The following is a 21,164-nucleotide window of genomic DNA, read 5'->3' as shown; positions in this document are numbered from 1 at the left end:
TAAGATGGAGCTGGTGTCTCGTCAGACTAGGGACACAGAAAAAGAAAACATGGGAGCCCAGATAGCACAGTATGTTCAATAAATGTGGGATGAATTCAAATATATAAAAGGGTTCTCACAAAGGCAGGTTGCAGGGGCGCTACCAACTACGTGAAGCAGGTGGAGACACTGAACCCAACAATGAACAGTTCTGATGTATATAAGTCAGTAAACACTGGCTTATATATAAGCAGTTAAACTGCTTTTTTTGGTTTTTAGAATTAAAGGGGCACTATGGTGAAACATTTTAAAATTTAAAATATGTGCAAACATAGACAAATAAGAAGTACGCTTTTTTCCAGAGTAAAATGAGCCCTAAATTACTTTTCTTCTATGTTGCTGTCACTTACAGTAGATAGTAGAAATCTGACAGAAGCGACAGGTTTTGGACTAGCCCATCTCTTCATAGGGGATTCTCAGGATTTTATTCTTTATAAAGATATTCCCTAAAAAGGATTTAAACAATGATGCTGGCCAGCTTACCTGCTCGCTACACAGTTTTTGGGCAGTTGGACAGAGCAACTGCCATTCACTAATTGCTTTTGAAAATAAATAAATCCCTGAGAATCCCTCCATGAAAAGATGGACTAGTCCAAAACCTGTGGCTTCTGGCAGTTTTCTACTGCCTACTGTAAGTGACAGCAACATAGGAGAAAAGTAATTTATGGCTCTTTACTCTGAAAAAAACATACTTCTTCTTTGTCTACATATTTTAAATTGTAAAAATTTTCGCCACAGTGCCCCTTTAAATAACCCTTTAAAGATCTTTTTAGTTGGAAAAAAAAAAAGATCCTGTTTGCCATATCATTTAGCATCTCAGTGCACCTTGGAGGACACCTGTACACACTTTTGACCAAGATGTCTTTGACCGAGGACAGTCTGGCTTTTATACAAGGCTTTAGACTGGGCAAAGTGAAACTGCAATCCACTCCTGTGATCTATATCTAGAAGTCATACATTCTGGCTCTAGCTGAACATTGACCTTCTGGCACATTCGACACAAGACAAGACAGTACATTTATATTGCGCTTTCCTCCTGGTGGATTCAAAGTGCCAGAGCTACAGCCACTAGGACACGCTCTATAGGCAGTAGCAATATTAGGGAGTCTTGCCAAAGATCAGTGGCTTCTACGCCTTCAACGGATTGAATGGGATCGCTAGGATGACAGCTTGGGAACTCAATGCTATATATAGTGCTATATAGATATATTGAAATGTTGTTGCCTATCAATGAATCTATTTGGGTCCCCAAACTGCGCCCTAGCGATCGCATGCAATTGCTACAGATGTACTGTCGAAACAATAATGGTACGCTCTACATGCCTAATATAGTATGTATGGTATTGTATGCTAAGTAATGTATTCTGAGTCGTTTTACAACTGTGGCACTTGTCATGTGAAAATCAGGAAGGGGTAACATGAAAGCTTAGTTTGTCCTGAAAAAAAAAAACAATATATGAATCATTTTGCTGACACTGAACTGACAGTAATAAAAAGTTATTGCTGTATCAATAGTGAGACAGCTAATATGCCAAAATTTTCTGGAGCCTTAAAGGGAATCTGAAGTGAAAATAAACTTATGATATAGTGATTTGTATGTGTAGTACTGCTAAGAAATAAAATATTAGCACAGATATGAATCTCACAGTGTTTACAATACACTCATAGACTTTCCAGAGTCTCATAGGCCTAAATTCACTAAGCTTTATCAAACACTTTATCAAACATTTGATAATTTACCTCATGGGTAAAATCTAATTTTGAATTCACTAAGGTGTTATAGATTTATTGAACGTTTTATCAATAAAACATTTGATAAATATGTAACACCTTAGTGAATTAAAAATTAGATTTTACCCATGAGGTAAATTATCAAACGTTTGATTAAGTGTTTGATAAAGCTTAGTGAATTGAGGCCTAGTGTTTCTATGCAAAGGAGCTACTGTGAGCTTTGTGACTTTATAAAGTCGTGGACAGCACCGTCTTTTGAAGCTCTTATCGCAACTGTCTCTCATTGTTTCTTCTTTGTTTATGTTTTTTCTGCAGATAAAAGCTCAAAGGGTCATAGCCTCCTCTGTGAAATCATTTGAAATGCTGAGTGTATTGTGGAAACTGCAATTATTAGAGAAAGATGCAATGTTATAAAGAAAACTATATACCTGAAAATAAAAATATGACACTATTTTCTTTGCTAATAATGTTCTATTAATTATCCATATTACACAACCAGTTCATTATATCATGAGTTTTTTTCGCTTTAGTGTCATTTTAAGGGGTAAAAAAACCATAACCTAAAGTGGTTAATTGCTCTATTACACACAGAGCAGATAGGAATTTAACTAATTTAAGCCCCATCTACACGATACGATTCTTTATACGATTCTATTACGATTCTATTTACGATCCGATTAAATCCAACATGTCCGATCGGGATTCGATTCATTTCATCTTGATTTGTCATTGTTTTGCAATGGCAAATCGAATTGAATCGAATCGAATCCGGATCGGACATGTTGGATTTAATCGGATCGTAAATAGAATCGTAATAGAATCGTATAAAGAATCGTATCGTGTAGATGGGGCTTAAAGCCCCATCTACACGATACGATTTATATATAAGAATATGATGAACTGTTGCTGCAATTCTGGCTCTGTACTGAACTGCAAGTGCTGTTCACTAAATGGGGAACACTTACTCCCCTGGCAGCTGCATGTTTTCTGAAGAAATCACTGATTGACTATTCTCATGGGAAATTGTCTGGAACTCTTCAACAAATATAAATATTGGCACAGTCCTCTATTTAGTTTTACTACTAATAAAACATTTAGGAGGATGAGCTAGGCTATTAAGGAATTGAAGGAAACAATCTTGTTCTGTTTCTATCTGGACTTTTAATTCTAATTTACTACTATTGTTGTTGCCATCTGTGCTCCATTCTTTAGCTTTCCTTTTCTCTTTCAATCTATACTTTAGGTCAGCACAGATTGGTTGTATGTTCACAGTTATTTCCATTTTGACTTGTAAGATCCAAGGCCAAGGTGCCGTTTAGATTTTTGAATGTCAGTGTTACACCATTATGTCTTTTTACCTCTGTTACTTACAGAGATATACCGGTATTTGTTGCCTTTAAATATGAATGAAAGCATTGAAGCCAGAACTTTAATCTCTTTAAAATATTTTTTAGATTTAATCCAGTCGAAACAGCAGTTGTTTCAGCCATTACCACTACTGACTTTACTATTGCAACTGTTTCTTATTTTACAGAGAATGGGAAATTCAGAAAGTCAGTACAGCATTCAAGGTACAAGAAGTCCAGGCAGTCATTCTTTGTCAGATGCCAAGCAAAAGACTTGTTCTTTAAAAATTCACAGTGTTCATGAAAAAGAGGAAAGCCCTTGGATGTCTCCTAAGTGGGGACGAACTAGCAGCAGCACTAGCTATAAGTCACACGCACTAGCAAGGAATTGTCTGTCTCATTGCAAAAGCAATCCTCTATATTCATCAAGACATGGGGACGTAGTATTAAAGGGATCTAAAAGTTGCACACAACTTAAACACAGATCTGGTCTTGTTGGGGACTACTGTCAAGCAAATGACAATACATATATACCAGATAATGGATATCACTATGTTGGCATTGAGACTCCTACTGATCATAGAGGATGCAATAGACAAATATTAAGCTGCTATGAAATTCATGATAATATGTCAATGGCACTACAAGCTGAAGAAAGTAAGAGTCCCAAAGTTTTGATCAAAACTCTTGGAAAATTGGATGGTTGTTTAAGAGTTGAATTTCACAGCAGTTCAGGAAATGGAGTGCCATCTGAAGGATCTGATGGACCCGTTCAATTACTCAGGTATTCCCCAACAATGGACACAAAAAAAATGATGCAGGTTAACCCTACCAGAAACTCTGGTATGGATTATACGGCAAGCCATGGTTTGTCGGCAAGTGACTCTGGTCTAAGATCAAGCAAAGGAAGCTCTCTGAGTTCTGATTCTTCATGGTATGATTGTCCCTGGGGAAATACTAGGGATATAAATGATATGGACAGCTCTTATTTGACCCGGAGCTCACTGGACACTAGTTTACATGGAAGCCTTGTTCCAAATGAAAGTGGTGTACTTTTCAATCAGACATCTTCACTATCTTCACTTCGGGAACTTTACAGATCTGATGTAGACAGTAGCTTACCCCCAGGTCGGCTTTCAGATGAATACTTAGGTGCCTGTCACACCTTAAGTAACAGAATTTCTTTTGCTTCAGATATTGAAGTTCCATTAAGATCTGAACAAAGCGCGCAGACTCAGTATTCATCCTACACCCTGCCGTGCAGGAAATCGAGGCTTTTAACAGAGGAAGCAACTAAGAAAGATACATTGAAAAACAGAATGAGGCGTATTAGTGACTGGACAGGCAGCCTTTCACGGAAGAAGAGAAAACTGCAGGTTGGTAACGTTAACTTACAAGTTAAACAGTTAGATTAGGAAGATGGATAGCACAAGTTTAGCTAAGTAGTTTAGCTTTACTTGAAGTAACTATGGTTGGAAAAGCTATGCAAATTACATAAATAACTGACAGTAAATGTTTTCGTTATACAATTTTTATACTGTGTACTATGTTATGCTATTGATATTGAGGTGCTTATTTTTAAACCACTGTTAAAATAATAATTTCACATGTTTAACACCACATGTTCACATGTTTAACACCAAAATTGACCAGCCAACAAATAATAGTTATCTGCAACAAACGTAAACACCTCACATTCTGTGGCTGACCATTGTACAACCCTTGGATGTTGTGGCCATTTATTTTATTTAGCTAGTGTGTGTGTGTGTGTGTGTGTGTGTGTGTGTGTGTGTGTGTGTGTGTGTGTGTGTTTGCCCTTTTAACCACTTGACCACTGAGGGGTTTTTACCCTTTTAGGACCAGAGCAATTCTCACCTGTCAGTGCTCCTCCCATTCTTTCGCCAATAACGTAATCCCTACTAATCACGACAAAATGATCTATATCTTGTTTTTTTTGCCACTAATTAGGCTTTTTCTTTGGGAGGTACATTATGATTAGAATTATTTTATTCTAAATGCATTTTAATTGGAATAATAAGAAAAATATAGAATTTTTTTTCGGCCATTATAGTGTTAAAATAAGACGTTCAACTGTGGATAAAAGCCACACATTTTATTTGCCCTTTTGTCCTGGTTATTGCAACGGTTAAAAAATGTCCCCAGTACAATGTATGGCGCCAATATTTTATTTGGAAATAAAGGTGCATTTTTTCAGCTTTGAATTCATCACTAATTTCAAGCCAGTAAATTAAAACTTAACAGTAATATACCCTCTTGACATAAATATTTAAAAAATTCAGTCCTTAAAGTAACTACTCACGTATTTTTTAATGTAAGTTTTTTTCTCCGTATACACAAAAAAAGTTTGGGTACTATGGGAGGGTGTGGGAGGAACTAGAAGTAGTTAATTAAAAAAATCAGTGTTGGGATTTTTATTAAGTAAAAGTGTTTTTTTTTGGTGTAATTTATTATTTGGCCACAAGATGTCCTCAGTCATTATTTCCCATTCACATACGCAAGGACGTGAATCGGAAGTAATGCATGGCACTGTATCAACAGGAAGATACAATGAATGCAGACATCTCATAGACGCCGGTGTTCATTGAATCGGGGACTTAGATTAATGAATGGGAACTGCGTTTCCATTCATTCATCTCTCCAGAAACAGGCGACAACTGGAGCACACGTGGTCGTGCAAGAGCGCGCAGCATCCGCCCGCCGCTAAAGACTTACTTTCACGGCCCTGGTACTTCAATTGGAGTTTTGGCGGGCCGTGAATATACTGCGCAAGATGCAATAAGTAGTTAAATTAAAAGATTACACACTCAATGGGTTTGATTCACAAAGCCGTGCTAACTGTTTAGCACGGGTGTGCTAAACAGTTAGCGCGTGAAGTGCCGTTCGCTGACTTTTGCGCGTGCAAAGTGCCGCGATTCGCGTGATCGCAGACTTTTGCGCGCGCAAATTGCAATTTGCGCGTGCAAAAGACAGCGGTCGTGCAAATCGCGGCACTTTGCACGCTCAAAAGTTCGCGAACGGCACTTCACGTGCTAACTGTTTAGCACACCCGTGCTTAACAGTTAGCACGGCTTTGTGAATCAAGCCCAATGTGTGTATTTATTATTTTTAACACTTACTCAGCTGGTGAATAGGTAAGTGGTTTGGACAAGACCCCTTTAATTATCAATGAGGGGTGGTTATCAGCTTCCCCCTTCCATGAACAAAGAGCTAGCATCCCACCCTCTCACAATCACCTACTCCACCTCATGGGACAGCATAAGTGGCAATAATTCAGGTTGGAGGGAGCTCCGAGATGTCTCGCAGTGCATCACTGCTGACATATGCAAATCACCCATTGTTGTCCCTTTAAGCTAAACACACCTCCAGATCCGCTTGAATGCAATGATGTGTCAACTTGTTAAATAAACAGCTGACACATCATTGCATTCCATCGGATCTGGAGGTGTGTTTAGCTTACAAGGACAATAATGGGTGATTTGCATATTTCAGCAGTTATGCACTGGGAGACATCTCGGACATTTCAACCTGAATTCTTGCAAATACTTTTTGTTTTAAGAATGAAAACTTTTGTTTTCCATGGGATTTTAGTAAGAGGGCTTTTTGGTCCATTGTAGCCCCTCACACACGCCTAGGAGTTCTGTATCACTGGTTACTCTGTAACTCAGAAGTGGCAATGCCTACAGTAAGCATTAGCAATACACCAGTTATTTGTGAAGTGAGGTCATTTTTTCTGTTTCTTCTTTGTTTATGTTTTTTCTGCATATATAAAAGCTCAAAGGGTCATAGCCTGCTCTGTAAAATAATTTTAAAATGCTGAGTGTATTGTGGAAACTGCAATTTTTAGAGAATGATGCAATGTTATAAAGAAAACTATATACCGGAAAATAAAAATGTACACTATTTTCTTTGCTAATAATGTTCTATTAATTATCCGTATTACACAACCAATTAATTATATCATCAGCAAGCAAGAAAAAACTCAACATTATTTTGATATTACTTTTTCCCCTACTTGATGGTACTTTTTTAATTGCAAACTGCTAACAAGTTATTTTCAAGAGAAGATTAAAAAGTTAATGTAAAAAATATCTTAAATATGCAGCATATAGTTGATCTTTATTAAGCATATTCCCCCCAAAATAAATAATAGGGTATTATGTCATTGATGCCTTCTGCATCCAGTTTCTCAGAATATATTTTTTAACTAAAAAGCCTATATTTTCAAATATAATTGTACTCCTTACTTCATCTTGATCGTTGTTTTTAACATCATGAAATTATAATAAAGGATCTAATGTTCTTGCCAGCCTTTTTTATTTCTTGATCAATCTAGGTTTGTAGTCTTTTAAAAATATATAGAGTCAAAAAGTATTTCTTTTCATATCTTAGGTGTAACATAAGAAGGGTAACATTGTCATGAGAAGGAGTGGATTAATCCATATCCAGAATTATTTGCAAGATTTGAATTGATAGTAGAATAGGAAATCAATGGGAGAAAGTGGAGCCCAAGGAAGGATAAATACATTAAATTCCTTAAAATAAAAATAAAAGGTGGCGTACCTCAAGCATGACATGGATAAAAATTAAACTGAACAAGCATTTGAACTAGGGCAACACGTTTTATAAGCATACACAACTAACTTCATCAGAAAAAAAAAATAAAAACTTAATCAGGCTAAGTATCAGTGCCTAAAACGTTACCAAAACAGGTACTCAATACCAGACACATAGGACCAATAATTAAACGCTATAAGTATAAAAGCTACAATATATAAAACAACAACAGCATATATGAGGCATGCTAGTGTATAATATTCACATCATACAGAATTCCAATATCATACATAACAATATAATATGGTATATTTTGCAAGGTTGTTGTAATCCATCTAAATATTGAAAATATGTATTCTGCTACCTTGAGTATATCCTGGTATTAAGACAAAGGGCATCAAGGCAGAAACATGATGCATAAGTTAAAGAAAAAAATAGTTTCTCTCCATGTTATCATCATATCTCCAAGTAAGGTATTTACTTTGATGTGAGGAGGTAGCAGGGTTGCCAAATTATTCCTTTACATACTGAAAAGATTTAAGGTTCTAGGGCTATTTATTTGTAATCACTACCTAATCTACATCTACCTAGCCATAAGACCTGTAGAATCCCTATGTGTAAGGAACTAAAGGGATTAGTTGGCAACACTGGGAAGAAGTTGGGGAATGGTGGCATGCAGAACACGTGATACTCATTAGGATCACATTAGTTGAGATTCTAGCTCTGTGTTGATATAAAATTATTTATTTCCCACAAAATATGTAGTGTAGTGTTAAATACTTGTCACATTATATAGTCTATTCTTAGGAACATTATGCCAAATACATCATATGAAGGCGTATCATGACTTGTCTACATCTGTATGTTTTAAAAAGATAGATTTATCTGTAGTGCGTATTAGGTGAATATTTTTATGAATTTGGAGGGAGGTTGGGCTTAGGTTTTGGGCCTTTGCCCTTGAGCTGTTCCTGCTCCTCTGCCCACAGCAGCCAGGTGTCCGTGAAGGAAATCTTTGAGCGGAAGAAGCCAATTTCTGCCAGTCACCCCCTTGCCCGTCGTCTGAAAGCCGGCGTGGCGGAACTGTTAGCTCGCCAGCTGTTACCATACAAGCTGGTGGACTCTGAGGCCTTCCGTTAATTTGTGGCCATTGGGACACCGCAGTGGAAGATGCCAGGCCGCAATTATTTCTCTAAAAAGGCGATACCCAAACTGTACCGTGAAGTTGAGAGGCAAGTGGTGTCATCTCTGACACACAGCGTTGGGTCAAGGGTCCATCTGACCACGGATGCCTGGTCTGCCATGCACGGTCAGGGCAGGTACATTTCGTACACAGCCCATTGGGTCAACCTGGTGACCGCTGACAAGCAGGGAGTACGTGGCTGTGCAGTGGACCAACTTGTGACACCTCCATGGCTTGCAGGCAGGACTCCTGCCCCCTCCTCTCCGCCTGCTACATCCTCTTTGCTGTCATCATCCTCCTCCTCCTTGGCTGGCGCCGCGATCTTCTCTCCAGCTACACAGCCCCATCTCCCCAGGGCCTATGTTGCATGCCAGGTACGATGGTGTCACGCCATCTTAGACATGTCTTGCCTCAAAGCGGAGAGTCACACTGGAGCAGCTCTCCTGGCTGCTCTTAACAAACAGGTGGAGCAGTGGCTGACCCCGCACCAGCTGGAGATCGGCAATGTGGTGTGTGACAACAGCAGCAATCTCCTTTCTGCTTTGAATTTGGTAAAGCTGACACATGTACCCTGCATGGCACATGTGCTCAATCTAGTCATTCAAAGATTTGTGTCAAAGTACCCAGGCTTAGAGGACGTCCTGAAGCAGGCCAGGAAGTTGTGTGGGCATTTCAGGCGGTCTTACATGGCCATGGCACGCTTTGCAGAGAAACAACTTGATGGTGAGACGCTTGATATGTGATAGCCCGACTCGCTGGAATGCGACCCTGGTCATGTTCTCTCGCCTGCTAGAACAGGAGAAAGCCGTCACCCAGTACCTGTACAATTACAGTAAAAGCACACAATCTGGGGAGATGGGGATGTTGTGGCCCAACAACTGGACACTGATGCGAAATGCATGCAGGCTCATGCGCCCGTTTGAGGAGGTGACCGACCTGGTGAGTCGCAGTGAAGGCACCATCAGCGACTTGATCCCGTACGCTTACTTTCTGGAGCGTGCCATGCGTAGAGTGGTGGATCAAGCTCTGGAGGAGCGTGAAGAGGAACATTTACGGCAGGAACAGTTGTGGGAGCAATTTTCATCAGAACCAGATGTTTCCTCAACACCTGCCGCAGCACAGAGGGGGGAGGAGGAGGAAGAGTCGTGTGGGGAAGAGGAGTCAGACTCGGATGACGAGGAAGGTGTTTCTTTGGAGGAGGAGGAGACAGCGGCAGAAGAACAACCGCAGCAGGCGTCACAGAGGGCTTGTGCTGCTCAACGTTCCCGTGGTATTGTTCGTGGCCTAGGGGAGGAGCAGGACTTACCTGACGTCACTGAGGAAGAGCAAGAAGAGATGGATAGTACGTCTGGATCCAACTTTGTGCAGATGGAATCTTTCATGCTGTCCAGCCTGTTGAGGGACCCTTGTATTAAAAAACTCAAGGGGAATGACCTGTACTGGGTGGCAACGCTACTAGACCCTTGGTATAGGCACAAAGTGGCGGACATGTTACCAACTCACCTGAAGGCAGAAAGGATGCAGCACATGCAGAACAAGCTGGCAAGTATGCTTTACAATGCGTATAAGGGTAATGTCACAGCACAACGCAATAAAGGTACCACTGCCAGTAATCCTTCTCCCATGTCCACGCAGGCAAGGACAGCACGCTCCAGTGATCTCATGGTGATGTCGGACATGCAGACATTCATTATTCAAACGCCTCGCCTTAGCCCTTCCGGATCCACCCTCCACCAATGCCTGGAATGGCAGGTAGCCGACTACCTGGCTTTAAGTGTGGATGAAGACACAAAAGTGTTCAGTACCTCACCTTTATCAAAATGAATGAGGCATGGATCCCGGAGGGCTACTGCCCGCCCCAAGACTAAGTCAGTCCCCACACACAGCATCTCTGCCTGCACGCTGTGTGACTGCCTGCCCCAAGACTAAGTCGCTCCCCACACAACATCTCTGCCCGCAGGCCACATCACTGCCTACTCCGCCAACACCAACAGGGTCCAGGACTCCAGGCAGATTCCTGAATTTTTAAGGCCGCTGCTAGCAGCTGCCGCTATAATAATTTTTCTGGTGCGTGTAAATGCCTGCCTAATTTTTCTGGCTGCACTGCAGCTGCAAGCCTGCAACAGCAAAACAAAAGGCATGTACATGTGCCAATCCCTCTTCGTGATCATTACCTTGCCGTGGTGAAGGGGCTTGCATATCACAATGAAGCAATGACCGCCGGCTATATGAGTGTCTCGGGGGGGGGGGGGGGGGGGCACACCAACGATAATAATCGTTGCTTCATTGTGGACAGACCAAATTTGATCAGCTGGGCAGTCACTGTTCTGTCATTCAGCTACCTCAGCCCAGCGACCATATGTGCTGGAAAGCCGCCATCACCTGCACTCTCGTCATGGTGCGCACCAGTCCAGCACGGCCGTCACTACACAAACGGGTGTTTGCAGTCACTGCATACCTTTCACTGCATCTGTGACTGCACATTGTATTATACCTGGCAGTCAGTGCATACCTTTCACTTGAATGGATGGCAGACTTGCCCTCCATAACAGATTCTCGTGAAAGGCAAGTGGTGTCATCATTGTCCTCCATGAATTTATGAAAAAATATTATTGGGTAAGGTCCTTTATAATGTGAAGGATCAAAAACACAGTCCTATTTTAGGGCACTCCACCTTGCCCACCGTGACTAGTATATTGCTTTAAGAAAAGGACTCGTATCAAGATGCAATCTCAAAATTACAAAAAATTCCTCATAAAAAAGATTTTATTGACACATATACAAAAAGGTGTATCCAAAAGTATAAAAGCAGCACAATTCTTGAATAAATAGTGGGTCCTCATAGAGCCAAAGACAAAAAAGTGATATCTAATTTAACTTGGTAAACAATTGCAGTTACAACGGGTATTGATTTTCAAGGCAACGACAACGACAAACCTTCCCAACAGCGAGAGAAACGCTTAGGACGTGGGAACCCACGTCCTAAGCGTTTCTCTCGCTGTTGGGAAGGTTTTTGTACGCCTGGTAGGTTCAGGTGTCCCCAGTATGTACTTTTGATTTCAAATTGGTCTTCCTCGCCTGATTGAGCCACGCAGAACTGGGTATCTTGGCCTGACGAAGGGCACATATATTTACACAGCCCGAAACGAACATGTGTCGTTGCCTTGAAAATCAATACCCGTTGTAACTGCAATTGTTTACCAAGTTAAATTAGATATCACTTTTTTGTCTTTGGCTCTATGAGGACCCACTATTTATTCAAGAATTGTGCTCCTTTTATACTTTTGGATACACCTTTTTGTATATGTGTCAATAAAATCTTTTTTATGAGGAATTTTTTGTAATTTTGAGATTGCATCTTGATACGAGTCCTTTTCTTAAAGCAATATACTAATCATTGTCCTCCATAACAGATTCTCGTTAAAGGATTTAAAGTTGATTCATTATCATATACAGCAGGGCCTCGAAAGTCCTCCTGTATTGTTATTTTTGGTCACTACCTCGGGACGTGCATTGCCATGCCTGCTGCCTTCCTTGGATGTGTGGTGGTAGCCGTTTCTCAGGCTCCAACTTCGGACCGGAATCGAACCCTGATTCCCCGGCCATTACCCGTGGTCACAATGTCAGACTTGCCCTCCAGGACAGATTCTCGTGAAAGGCAAGTGGTGTCATCATTGTCCTCCATAACAGATTCTCGTTAAAGGATTTAAAGTTGATTCATCCCATATACATCAGGGCCTCGAAAGTCCTCCTGTATTGTTATTTTTGGTCACTACCTCGGGACGTGCATTGCCATGCCCGCTTACTTCCTTGGATGTATGGTGGTAGCCGTTCCTGCTCCTTTGCCCACAGCGTGCCTTCGGCCCACCTTGGATGTGTGGTGGTGGTAGCTGTTTCTTAGGCTCCCACTCCGGACCGGAATCGAACCAGGATTCCCCGGCCATTACCCGTGGTCACCACGGTACTGAAAAAGTACCAAAGAAAGTTTATCGCACAGTTGAATGAATAGCAGACTTGCCCTCCATAACACATTTTTGGCAAATGCTTTGGATTTGGTTCGTCTTGCGCTGGGTCAAGGGTCCATCTGACCACAGATGCCTGGTCTGCAAAGCATAGTCCGGGCAGGTACATTACTTATACAGCATGGGTCTCAGGCTCCCACTCTGGTCCGGACCAGAATCGAACCCTGATTCCCCGGCTATTACCCGTGGTCACAATGGCAGACTTGACCTCCATAACAGATTCTCGTTACAGGCAGTGAACATCCAGCAGAAAAAGTAATTTAAATAAATAGATGTAAGCTTTAACTATGTTAGAGAAAGAACCATTGAAAGTTGATAAGGCAGTCAGACATTACCTGATATCACTGAGTGAGGAAGAGCAATCTCGCCATGGTGCGTAGTAGTCTAGCACTACACAAACAGCTGTTTGCGGTGCGTTACACAGTGAGTTTGGTCTGTCAGTGTGAAGCAATACACTAATTACACTACCTGATTGATGTGTACACATGCAAGATGTTTTAAAGCACTTTCGGCCTGCAATTTAGCATTCAATGTGATTTCTGCCCTTAAAACGCTGCTTTGCGTCAAATCCAGATTTTTCCCCGGGACTTTTGGCATGTATCCCACTCATCCATGCCCCCCTCCAGGTGTTAGACCCCTTGAAACATCTTTTCCATCACTTTTCTGGCCAGCATAAGTGTTTCTAGTTTTCAAAGTTCGCCTCCCAAATTGAAGTCTATTGCGGTTCGCGGAAGTTCGCACGAACTAAACTTTTTGCGGAAGTTCACGAACCCGGTTCGCAAACCCGGTTCACGAATCAAAAATTGGAGGTTCGGGTCATCTCTACTCACGAGACAGAGTTCATTCAGGAAATATTAAATCAATAGAACACATTTTGGCAATGTCCCTTCCCACTTCCTGTAACTGTCCAGCTGCTATATTACTGTGAGGTAGGGTAACTATAACATATTTACATTTACATGTGAGAGTCTATTTCAACTACAATAGATCGATATGGTGTTATCTCATTCATTCCTTTTTAAGGTGCAATGGACATCTGCTTTATAGCTTTGAGGTGATACATGGATGAAGTTGGGTTATTATTATTATTATTTAGTATTTATATAGCGCCGACAACTTCCGCAGCGCTGTATATAATATATATAGTCTTGTCATTAACTATCCCTTGTAGGAGCTTACAATCTACTCCCTACCATAGTCATATGTCTATGTATGTATCGTGTAGTGTATATATTGTAGTCTAGGGCCAATTTAGGGGGAAGCCAATTAACTTATCTGTATGTTTTTGGGATGTGGGAGGAAACCGGTGTGCCTGGATGAAACCCACACAGACACGGGGAGAATATACAAACTCCTTGCAGATGTTGACCTGGCTGGGATTTGAACCGGGGACCCAGCGATGCAAGGCAAGAGCGCTAATCACTATGCCACCGTGCTGAGTTTGAACTGAGGGATCTGTTGCATAATTGCAGCTAAAAGAAACATGGTACTTAAAATAATATGCAATAATAAGAAAAAGAATAATAAATAACTTCACAATCCTGATCCTACACAAATAGTATAATCAAATACCAGTACTACAGGTGGCCATAGACATGACGATTATGGGCAGACTTGACAAAGAGACACATTTATCTCTAATCGAATCTGATTAGAGATAAATTTGTCTCTTGGTTGAAGCTGCTCATAAACGTCAGACGCTATGCGCCGCTAGCGTGTATATGGAACCCGGCGAGATGGACGGGCACCGCGTGGAGGTTGACACCGGACAGGTAATGTATAAATGCACACACTGGGCGCATTTACACATTGCAGAAGTAAGGGTTTCGTCATTTCGTCGCTTGTTCCGAAATCAGCCACTGTACCGCCGCAGACCCGACCAACCAACCTCTGCCCGACATCTTGCGGCATGCGCAGTCCACAATTTCTGTGCCAAAATTGGTTGCTTTGTGATTTGGGCATGCACTTGGCGGCACCGATTTTCATCCAATTCGATTATATTAATCTAATTGGATGGTTGATTGGCCGAAAAGTCATGTGATGTATGGCCACCCTAAGTGTCCCTCTGGGTACACGTCTGTTCTGTACTGATGATATGCAGGATAGACGTATACTGTAGATACTGTATTACATGTGGAAACTAAGCACAAGCACAACAACATAATATTTCATGTTAAAGGAAAACCGAATGTGGTGAACTCTATTAACAGGTTGCTTAAAGCCAAACATCACACATAAGGTTCAAACTTCTTAATGCACTTTGAAAAAAAAATCTTCTGGTGGGTTCAAACACATTGTCAGTTCATTGTTGTAGTTTGATGAATTTAGAGTAGAATATTGTTCATCTGATGGGTGATGGCAGTGAAATTAGCAGCACAAGCCTTCATGTTGAATATGGATGTTTTCCTGCCAAACTCTTGCTGTCTGAAGCAAGGAGACTTTGGCGGTCGAGAGCTGGCTATGTAACCCGCACGTTCACACTCAGAGTATTTTGTGGGCAGCTTCATTGTAAGGCATTGGGCACCTACAAAAGCATGGAAACATATTTCAGAGGCCTCAGATGTAGCACTTGCAGCCAGACTGTAGGAGGCAGGGAAGGGTGAACTCAATTTCTCATCCCAGTCTCAGAAGATGGCTTGGGAGAGACCTCACTTCATAGTTGCAACAGCAGAGGTGAAGTTCTTCCCAAGGAGTGTCGTAGAAAGGCAGGAAGCAGCCATTACTACCACAGGAGGAGGAAAGGCACAGTAGGGCTCATTTTTACAGCAGAGGGTCGTCCTTTTAGGGCTACATCAGTCCACTGGAATGGAATCAGATCAGACAATCTCCAAAGTCTCATATAACTTCAAATTATCTATGCAAAACACAGTATTAACATATTGAAAAAGAAAACGCAGGACAAATGACATGATACTGATCATAAAAGTGTCTTAAACCTTCATAACAAAGTTATAAAACACACTCCATCCCTACATGTCACTAATCCCATTATTGCACCAACCCCATAACCTGTGATCCATGAGCTGAACAATGCTGCCTTTCCTTTCACTTCTTAAACCTGGGATCTGTCATTTTTATGTGGCAGTTCAATCATCACAAAATGACCTATCATCCTACTAATAATGTGCTATTGTTGTACTCCGCACTCTAGGATGAGTATACTGTACTTATAAACAGTTCTTGTCATCAAAAGAACTTCAGCATGCCATCAATAGAGATGGCTAAAACCTCCAATTTTCGGTTTGCAAACCTAGAACGCGAACTTCCGCAAAAGTTCAGTTCGCACAAACTTTTGCAAACTGCAATAGACTTCAATGGGGAGGCGAACTTTAAAAACTAGAAAAAATTATGCTGGCCAGAAAAGTGATGGAAAAGATGTTTCAAGGGGTCTAACACCTGAGTTTTGTCAGTGACTACAAGAGGGAATTTTTTTTTTCAAAAACACCTTACAGTTTTTGAGAAAATCGATTTTAAAATTCTCCTTCTGACCGTGGGAAAATTAACCCCCGCCGACTTTGGCAGTTAATAGCAAAGCCCCTTTACAAAGTTACATAGTTATTTTGGTTGAAAGAAGACATACGTCCATCGAGTTCAACCAGTACAAAGTACAACTCCAGCCCGTCCCTCACATACCCCTGTTGATCCAGAGGAAGGCGAAAAAAAACCCCACAAGGCATGGTCCAATTAGCCCCAAAAGGGAAAAATTCCTTCCTGACTCCAGATGGCAATCAGATAAAATCCCTGGATCAACATCATTAGGCATAACCTAGTAATTGTAGCCATGGATGTCTTTCAACGCAAGGAAAGCATCTAAGCCCCCTTTAAATGCAGGTATAGAGTTTGCCATAACGACTTCCTGTGGCAATGCATTCCACATCTTAATCACTCTTACTGTAAAGAACCCTTTCCTAAAAAAATGGCTAAAATGTTTTTCCTCCATGCGCAGCTCATGTCCTCTAGTCCTTTGAGAAGGCCTAGGGACAAAAAGCTCATCCGCCAGAACTGAATTCCATATTCCAGATGTGGCCTTACTAGAGAGTTAAACAGGGGCAATATTATGCTAGCATCTCGAGTTTTTATTTCCCTTTTAATGCATCCCAAAATTTTGTTCGCTTTAAAAGCTACAAACACACAAATTGCTGGGAATGTTAAGAAGAACAGGGGAACCAAGAGGAAACATTTTTTTTCAAAAAGACCATTTGAGAAAATTGATTTGAAAGTTTCACAGAAAAAAGCTGATTCATTTGATTCATTAAAAAAGAGCCGATTCATTAAAACCTTCCTGGCGGTAACCCCGAATGTAGTTCGGGGTAAGCCGCGCAGGAGGTTTTCTCAGGCCCTGCTGGGCCGATTTGAGTAATTTTTTTTTGCTGAACGCAGCTAGCACTTTGCTAGCTGCGTCAGCACTTCGATCGCCGCTGCCCCGCGCTCGATCGCCGCTATCCGCGTCGCAACACAGCCCCCCCCTAGACCCCTGCGCTGCCTGGCCTATCAGCGCCAGGCAGCGGCAAGGGGTGGATCGTGACTCCCTTAGACGTCACGACGTCCATGACATCGGTGACAACATCCCGCCCCGTCGCCATGGCGACGGGGAAAGCCCTCCAGGAAATCCCGTTCGGCTCGCTACATGATTTAAAAAAAATAAATAAATCAAAAAAACAGCTGCGCTGCCCCCTGGCGGTTTTTAATAGACCGCCAGGAGGGTTAAAAAGAACCGGATCATTCATGAACCGTTAGTATAGCTTAGAATGCTTCCTGTGCAGGATGTATAGCTGTCGGCTCCCGCTGTCTCTTCCCACCTGCCTTCACCTGTCACCCTCACCTAGGCTGGCGCCTGCACCCATGGGTGCACGAAGTGCCAGCCTAGGTGAGAGGTGAGTAGGAGGCAAGGAGGACTGCGGGAGCCGGCAGCTATGCATCCCAAAGGACGCATTCTCTGCTATGTGGGGGGCGGCGGAGATCTTCAATCAACTTAATTGAAGATTGCAAGATAAGAGGATACTGTATTCATGGGATCATTTCCGAGGATATTGGTGTGGGAATTTTTTTTTAAAGGTACAGGTAAGTACTTCTGCTTAATAAAGAAAGGACTTTTTTCGTCGTTGTGTTTTTATTTCATTTAACCCTTTGTGGAAATGGGTAAGGGGTACTTTGTACCCCTATACTCATTTCTCCTGGGAGGGGGGTGGGTATCTGGGGTCCCTTTCTTAAAGGGGACTCCCAGATGCCACCATGAACCCCCCCCCCCAGGGAGTCGTCGCCCCCACCTCCTCCTGGGGCACCGGAGGTGGGGAAGAGCCCCTTGTTCATGGATTGGACAAGGGCTCGGGGGGAGAGGGGAAGGTTTGGCCACCCCTCTACTCCAGAGCCCCCCCATACCATGGACCATGTGGGCTGGTAAAGTGCAGAGTTCGAAGCCCCATGTGGCCGGGGCTCCGCATTCTGGCTATCCCGGCCTGCACGGGGACAAGGGGTTACAGAGAGCTCGGTAGGGGGGACCCCACGTCATTTTTTTTTCAAATTTCCCGCACTCGGCACATAAAAAAAAAATTTAAAAAAAGTTTTTTTTAAATATTGTTTCCTGCTATATTTTTAACATATCCTGCAAATTTGGTGTTGCTAGGATGTAAGGGACCTTTTCTATTAACTGCTAAAGTCGGCGGGTGATAACAAACCAGAGTTATAGGGGTGCAAAAGTACAGAATTTTGCCATTGGCTTCAAAAATCTCAAATCTTTTCAAAGGACAATGGCTCAGCAGTTGCAAATTTTCTAGCATTGTAGGGACTTTTAGGGGGCTCAGGACTTGTGAGTTTGGGGCCCCTAGGCCAAAGAAGTCATAGGGTCACAAACGTTTGTTTTTTTGACTATGATGCCGGTGACGAACGTAAATCCCCACCATGGCCGTCAGCAAAGTCTTAAGCTCACGACCTGTTTCATGCAGGTAGAAGGCATATTGTAGTACTTGCACTTCAACTTTGGGCTCCCTACATCTCTGCAAACCAGAGTTATGGGGGTGCAAAAGTGCTGAATTTTGCCATTGGGCTTCCTATTTCACTTTCAAAAATCTCAAATCTTTTCAAAGGATGATGGCTCAGATGATGGCTCATTCGTCACTGGCATCATTGCCCAAAAAAAACCAAGCTTTTGTGACTCTAGGCTCTTTGGCCTAGGGGCCCCAAACTCACCATTTATAAAATAAAAAACACTGTGGGGGGATCAGACCCCACCAACAGGAAGCTCTGTTGGTGGGGAGAAAAGGGGGGGGGGGTCACTTGTGTGCTGTGTTGTGCAGCCCTGCAGCTTGGCCTTAAAGCTGCAGTGACCAATTTATACAAAAACAGCCTGGTCTTTAGGGGGTTTAACGCTGCAGTCCTCAAGTGGTTAAAAAAAAATATTATTTTTATTTGCTGAGTGTGTGAAATCTGAAAAAAAAAATTGACGTGGGGTCCCCCCTACCGAGCTCTCTGTAGCCTCTTGTCCCCCATGCAGGCTGGGATAGCCAGAATGGGGAGCCCCGGCCGCGTGGGGCTTCGCACCGTGAGCTATACCAGCCCACATGGTCCATGGTATGGGGGGGCTCCGGGGTAGAGGGGCGGCCAAGCCTTCCCCTCTCCACCCGAGCCCTTGTCCAATCCATGGACAAATGGCTCTTCCCCACCTCCGGTGCCCCAGGAGGAGGTGGGGGCGACGACTCCCGGGGGGGTTCATTGTGGCATCTGGGAGTCCCATTTAAGAAGGGGACCCCAGATGCCCATCCCCCTCCCAGGAGAAATGAGTATATGGGTACCCCTTACCCATTTCCACAAAGGGTTAAATGAAATAGAAACACAACGAAAAAAATCCTTTAATGTTCTTAATTAACCCTCCTGGCGGTTTATCAAAATCCGCCAGGGGGCAGCAAAGCAATTATTTTTTTTTCATGTAGCGAGACAAGGTCTCGCTACATGATAGCCGCAGCTCAGCGGCATCCCCCCAGCCCCTCAAAGAACGGGATCTCCTGGAGGGCTTCCCCCGTCGCCATGGCGTCGAGCGGGATGACGTCGGTGACGTCATCCCGCTCGACGCCAAAGGGGGCTCCGATCCACCCCACAGCGCTGCATGGCACTGATTGGCCAGGCAGCGCACGGGGTCTGGGAGGGGCGGCGGCCGCGGCGGGATGAATAGCGGCAGATCGGCGGGTAGCGGCGGCGATCGCATTGCACACGCAGCTAGCAAAGTGCTAGCTGCGTGTAGCAAAAAAAAAATATGCAAATCGGCCCAGCGGGGCCTGGATGGTGCCTTCCGGCAGCATAGCCCGAGCTCAGCTCGGGCTTACCGCCAGGAAGGTTAAGCAGAAATACTTACCTGTACCTTTAAAAAAATGTCCCAGGCCAATATCCTCAGTAAGTGATCCCACGAATACAGTATCCTCTTATCTTGCGATCTTCAATTAAGTTGATTGAAGATCTCCGCCGTCCCCCACATAGCAGAGAATGTGTCCTTTGGGACGCATAGCTGCTGTCTCCTGCTGTCCTCCCTGCCTCCTCACCTCTCACCCTCATGGGTGCTCTGGGTGCCAGCCTAGGAGAGGTTGAGAGGTGAAGGCAGGTGGGGAGAGACAGCGGGAGCCGACAGCTATACGTCCTGCACAGGACGCATTCTTAGCTATATTAATGTTTCCGGTTCTTTTTAATGAATTGGCTCTTTTTTAATGAATCACGTGAATCGGCTCTTTTTTCTTTGAAACTTTAAAATTGATTTTCTCAAAAAGTATAAGGTCTTTTTGAAAAAAAATGTTTCCTCTTGTAGTCACTGCCCTCCTCTACATACCCTGCAAATTTGGTCTTTCTACTATGTAAGGGGGCTTTGCTATTAACCGCTAAAGTTGGCAGGCATTAAAGTCTGTGGGAAAAATGCGAACAAAAAGTTTGTAGTTCACCGCGAACGCAAACCAACGTAGTTTGCGCGAATAAGTTCGGCAGCGAACCGTTCGGGCCATCTCTAGCCATCGATAACAGTCCAGAAAAATGTGTAGTATTGCATATGCATAGCAATTATGCGCTGACCAGCCCGTCAACTCACGTGTCCTGTGTTAAAATCTGACCCTCCCTCACCGCCATCCGGACTGCAATGTGTTTGCCCGCTGTATCTGTGTCGCCTGTGCCTTTTAATGAATTCACTGCGGAGCCTGTGCCCATATAACGTGGGCGTCCCTACTCGTCTGTAGTTCCCGGGCTCGCTGTAGTTGCGCACCTGAAATTTGTGGGTTCTTCCGGACTCTCAGTCCTATG

At 43.0% G+C, this 21,164-nt stretch overlaps 1 protein-coding gene across 3 annotated transcripts in view; it reads left to right on the top strand.

The window, feature by feature from the left end:
* TIAM2 (TIAM Rac1 associated GEF 2) overlaps positions 1-21,164 on the top strand; it is a 1,035,624-nt gene that overhangs the window by 310,458 nt on the left and 704,002 nt on the right. For 2 of the 3 annotated variants that reach the window (XM_068231882.1, XM_068231883.1), the window contains one exon: positions 3,305-4,492. The exons of the other annotated variant lie outside the window; for it this stretch is intronic. In XM_068231882.1, coding sequence (XP_068087983.1) covers positions 3,305-4,492 — 1,188 coding nt within the window. The remainder of the gene's footprint in view (positions 1-3,304; positions 4,493-21,164) is intronic. 3 annotated transcript variants of the gene reach the window in all.

The sequence above is a fragment of the Hyperolius riggenbachi genome, chromosome 4 (assembly GCF_040937935.1).
Source record: "Hyperolius riggenbachi isolate aHypRig1 chromosome 4, aHypRig1.pri, whole genome shotgun sequence".
NCBI lineage: Eukaryota > Metazoa > Chordata > Amphibia > Anura > Hyperoliidae > Hyperolius > Hyperolius riggenbachi.
Note: the sequence above shows the minus strand (reverse complement) of the source record. Positions and strands in the feature narration are given on the sequence as shown.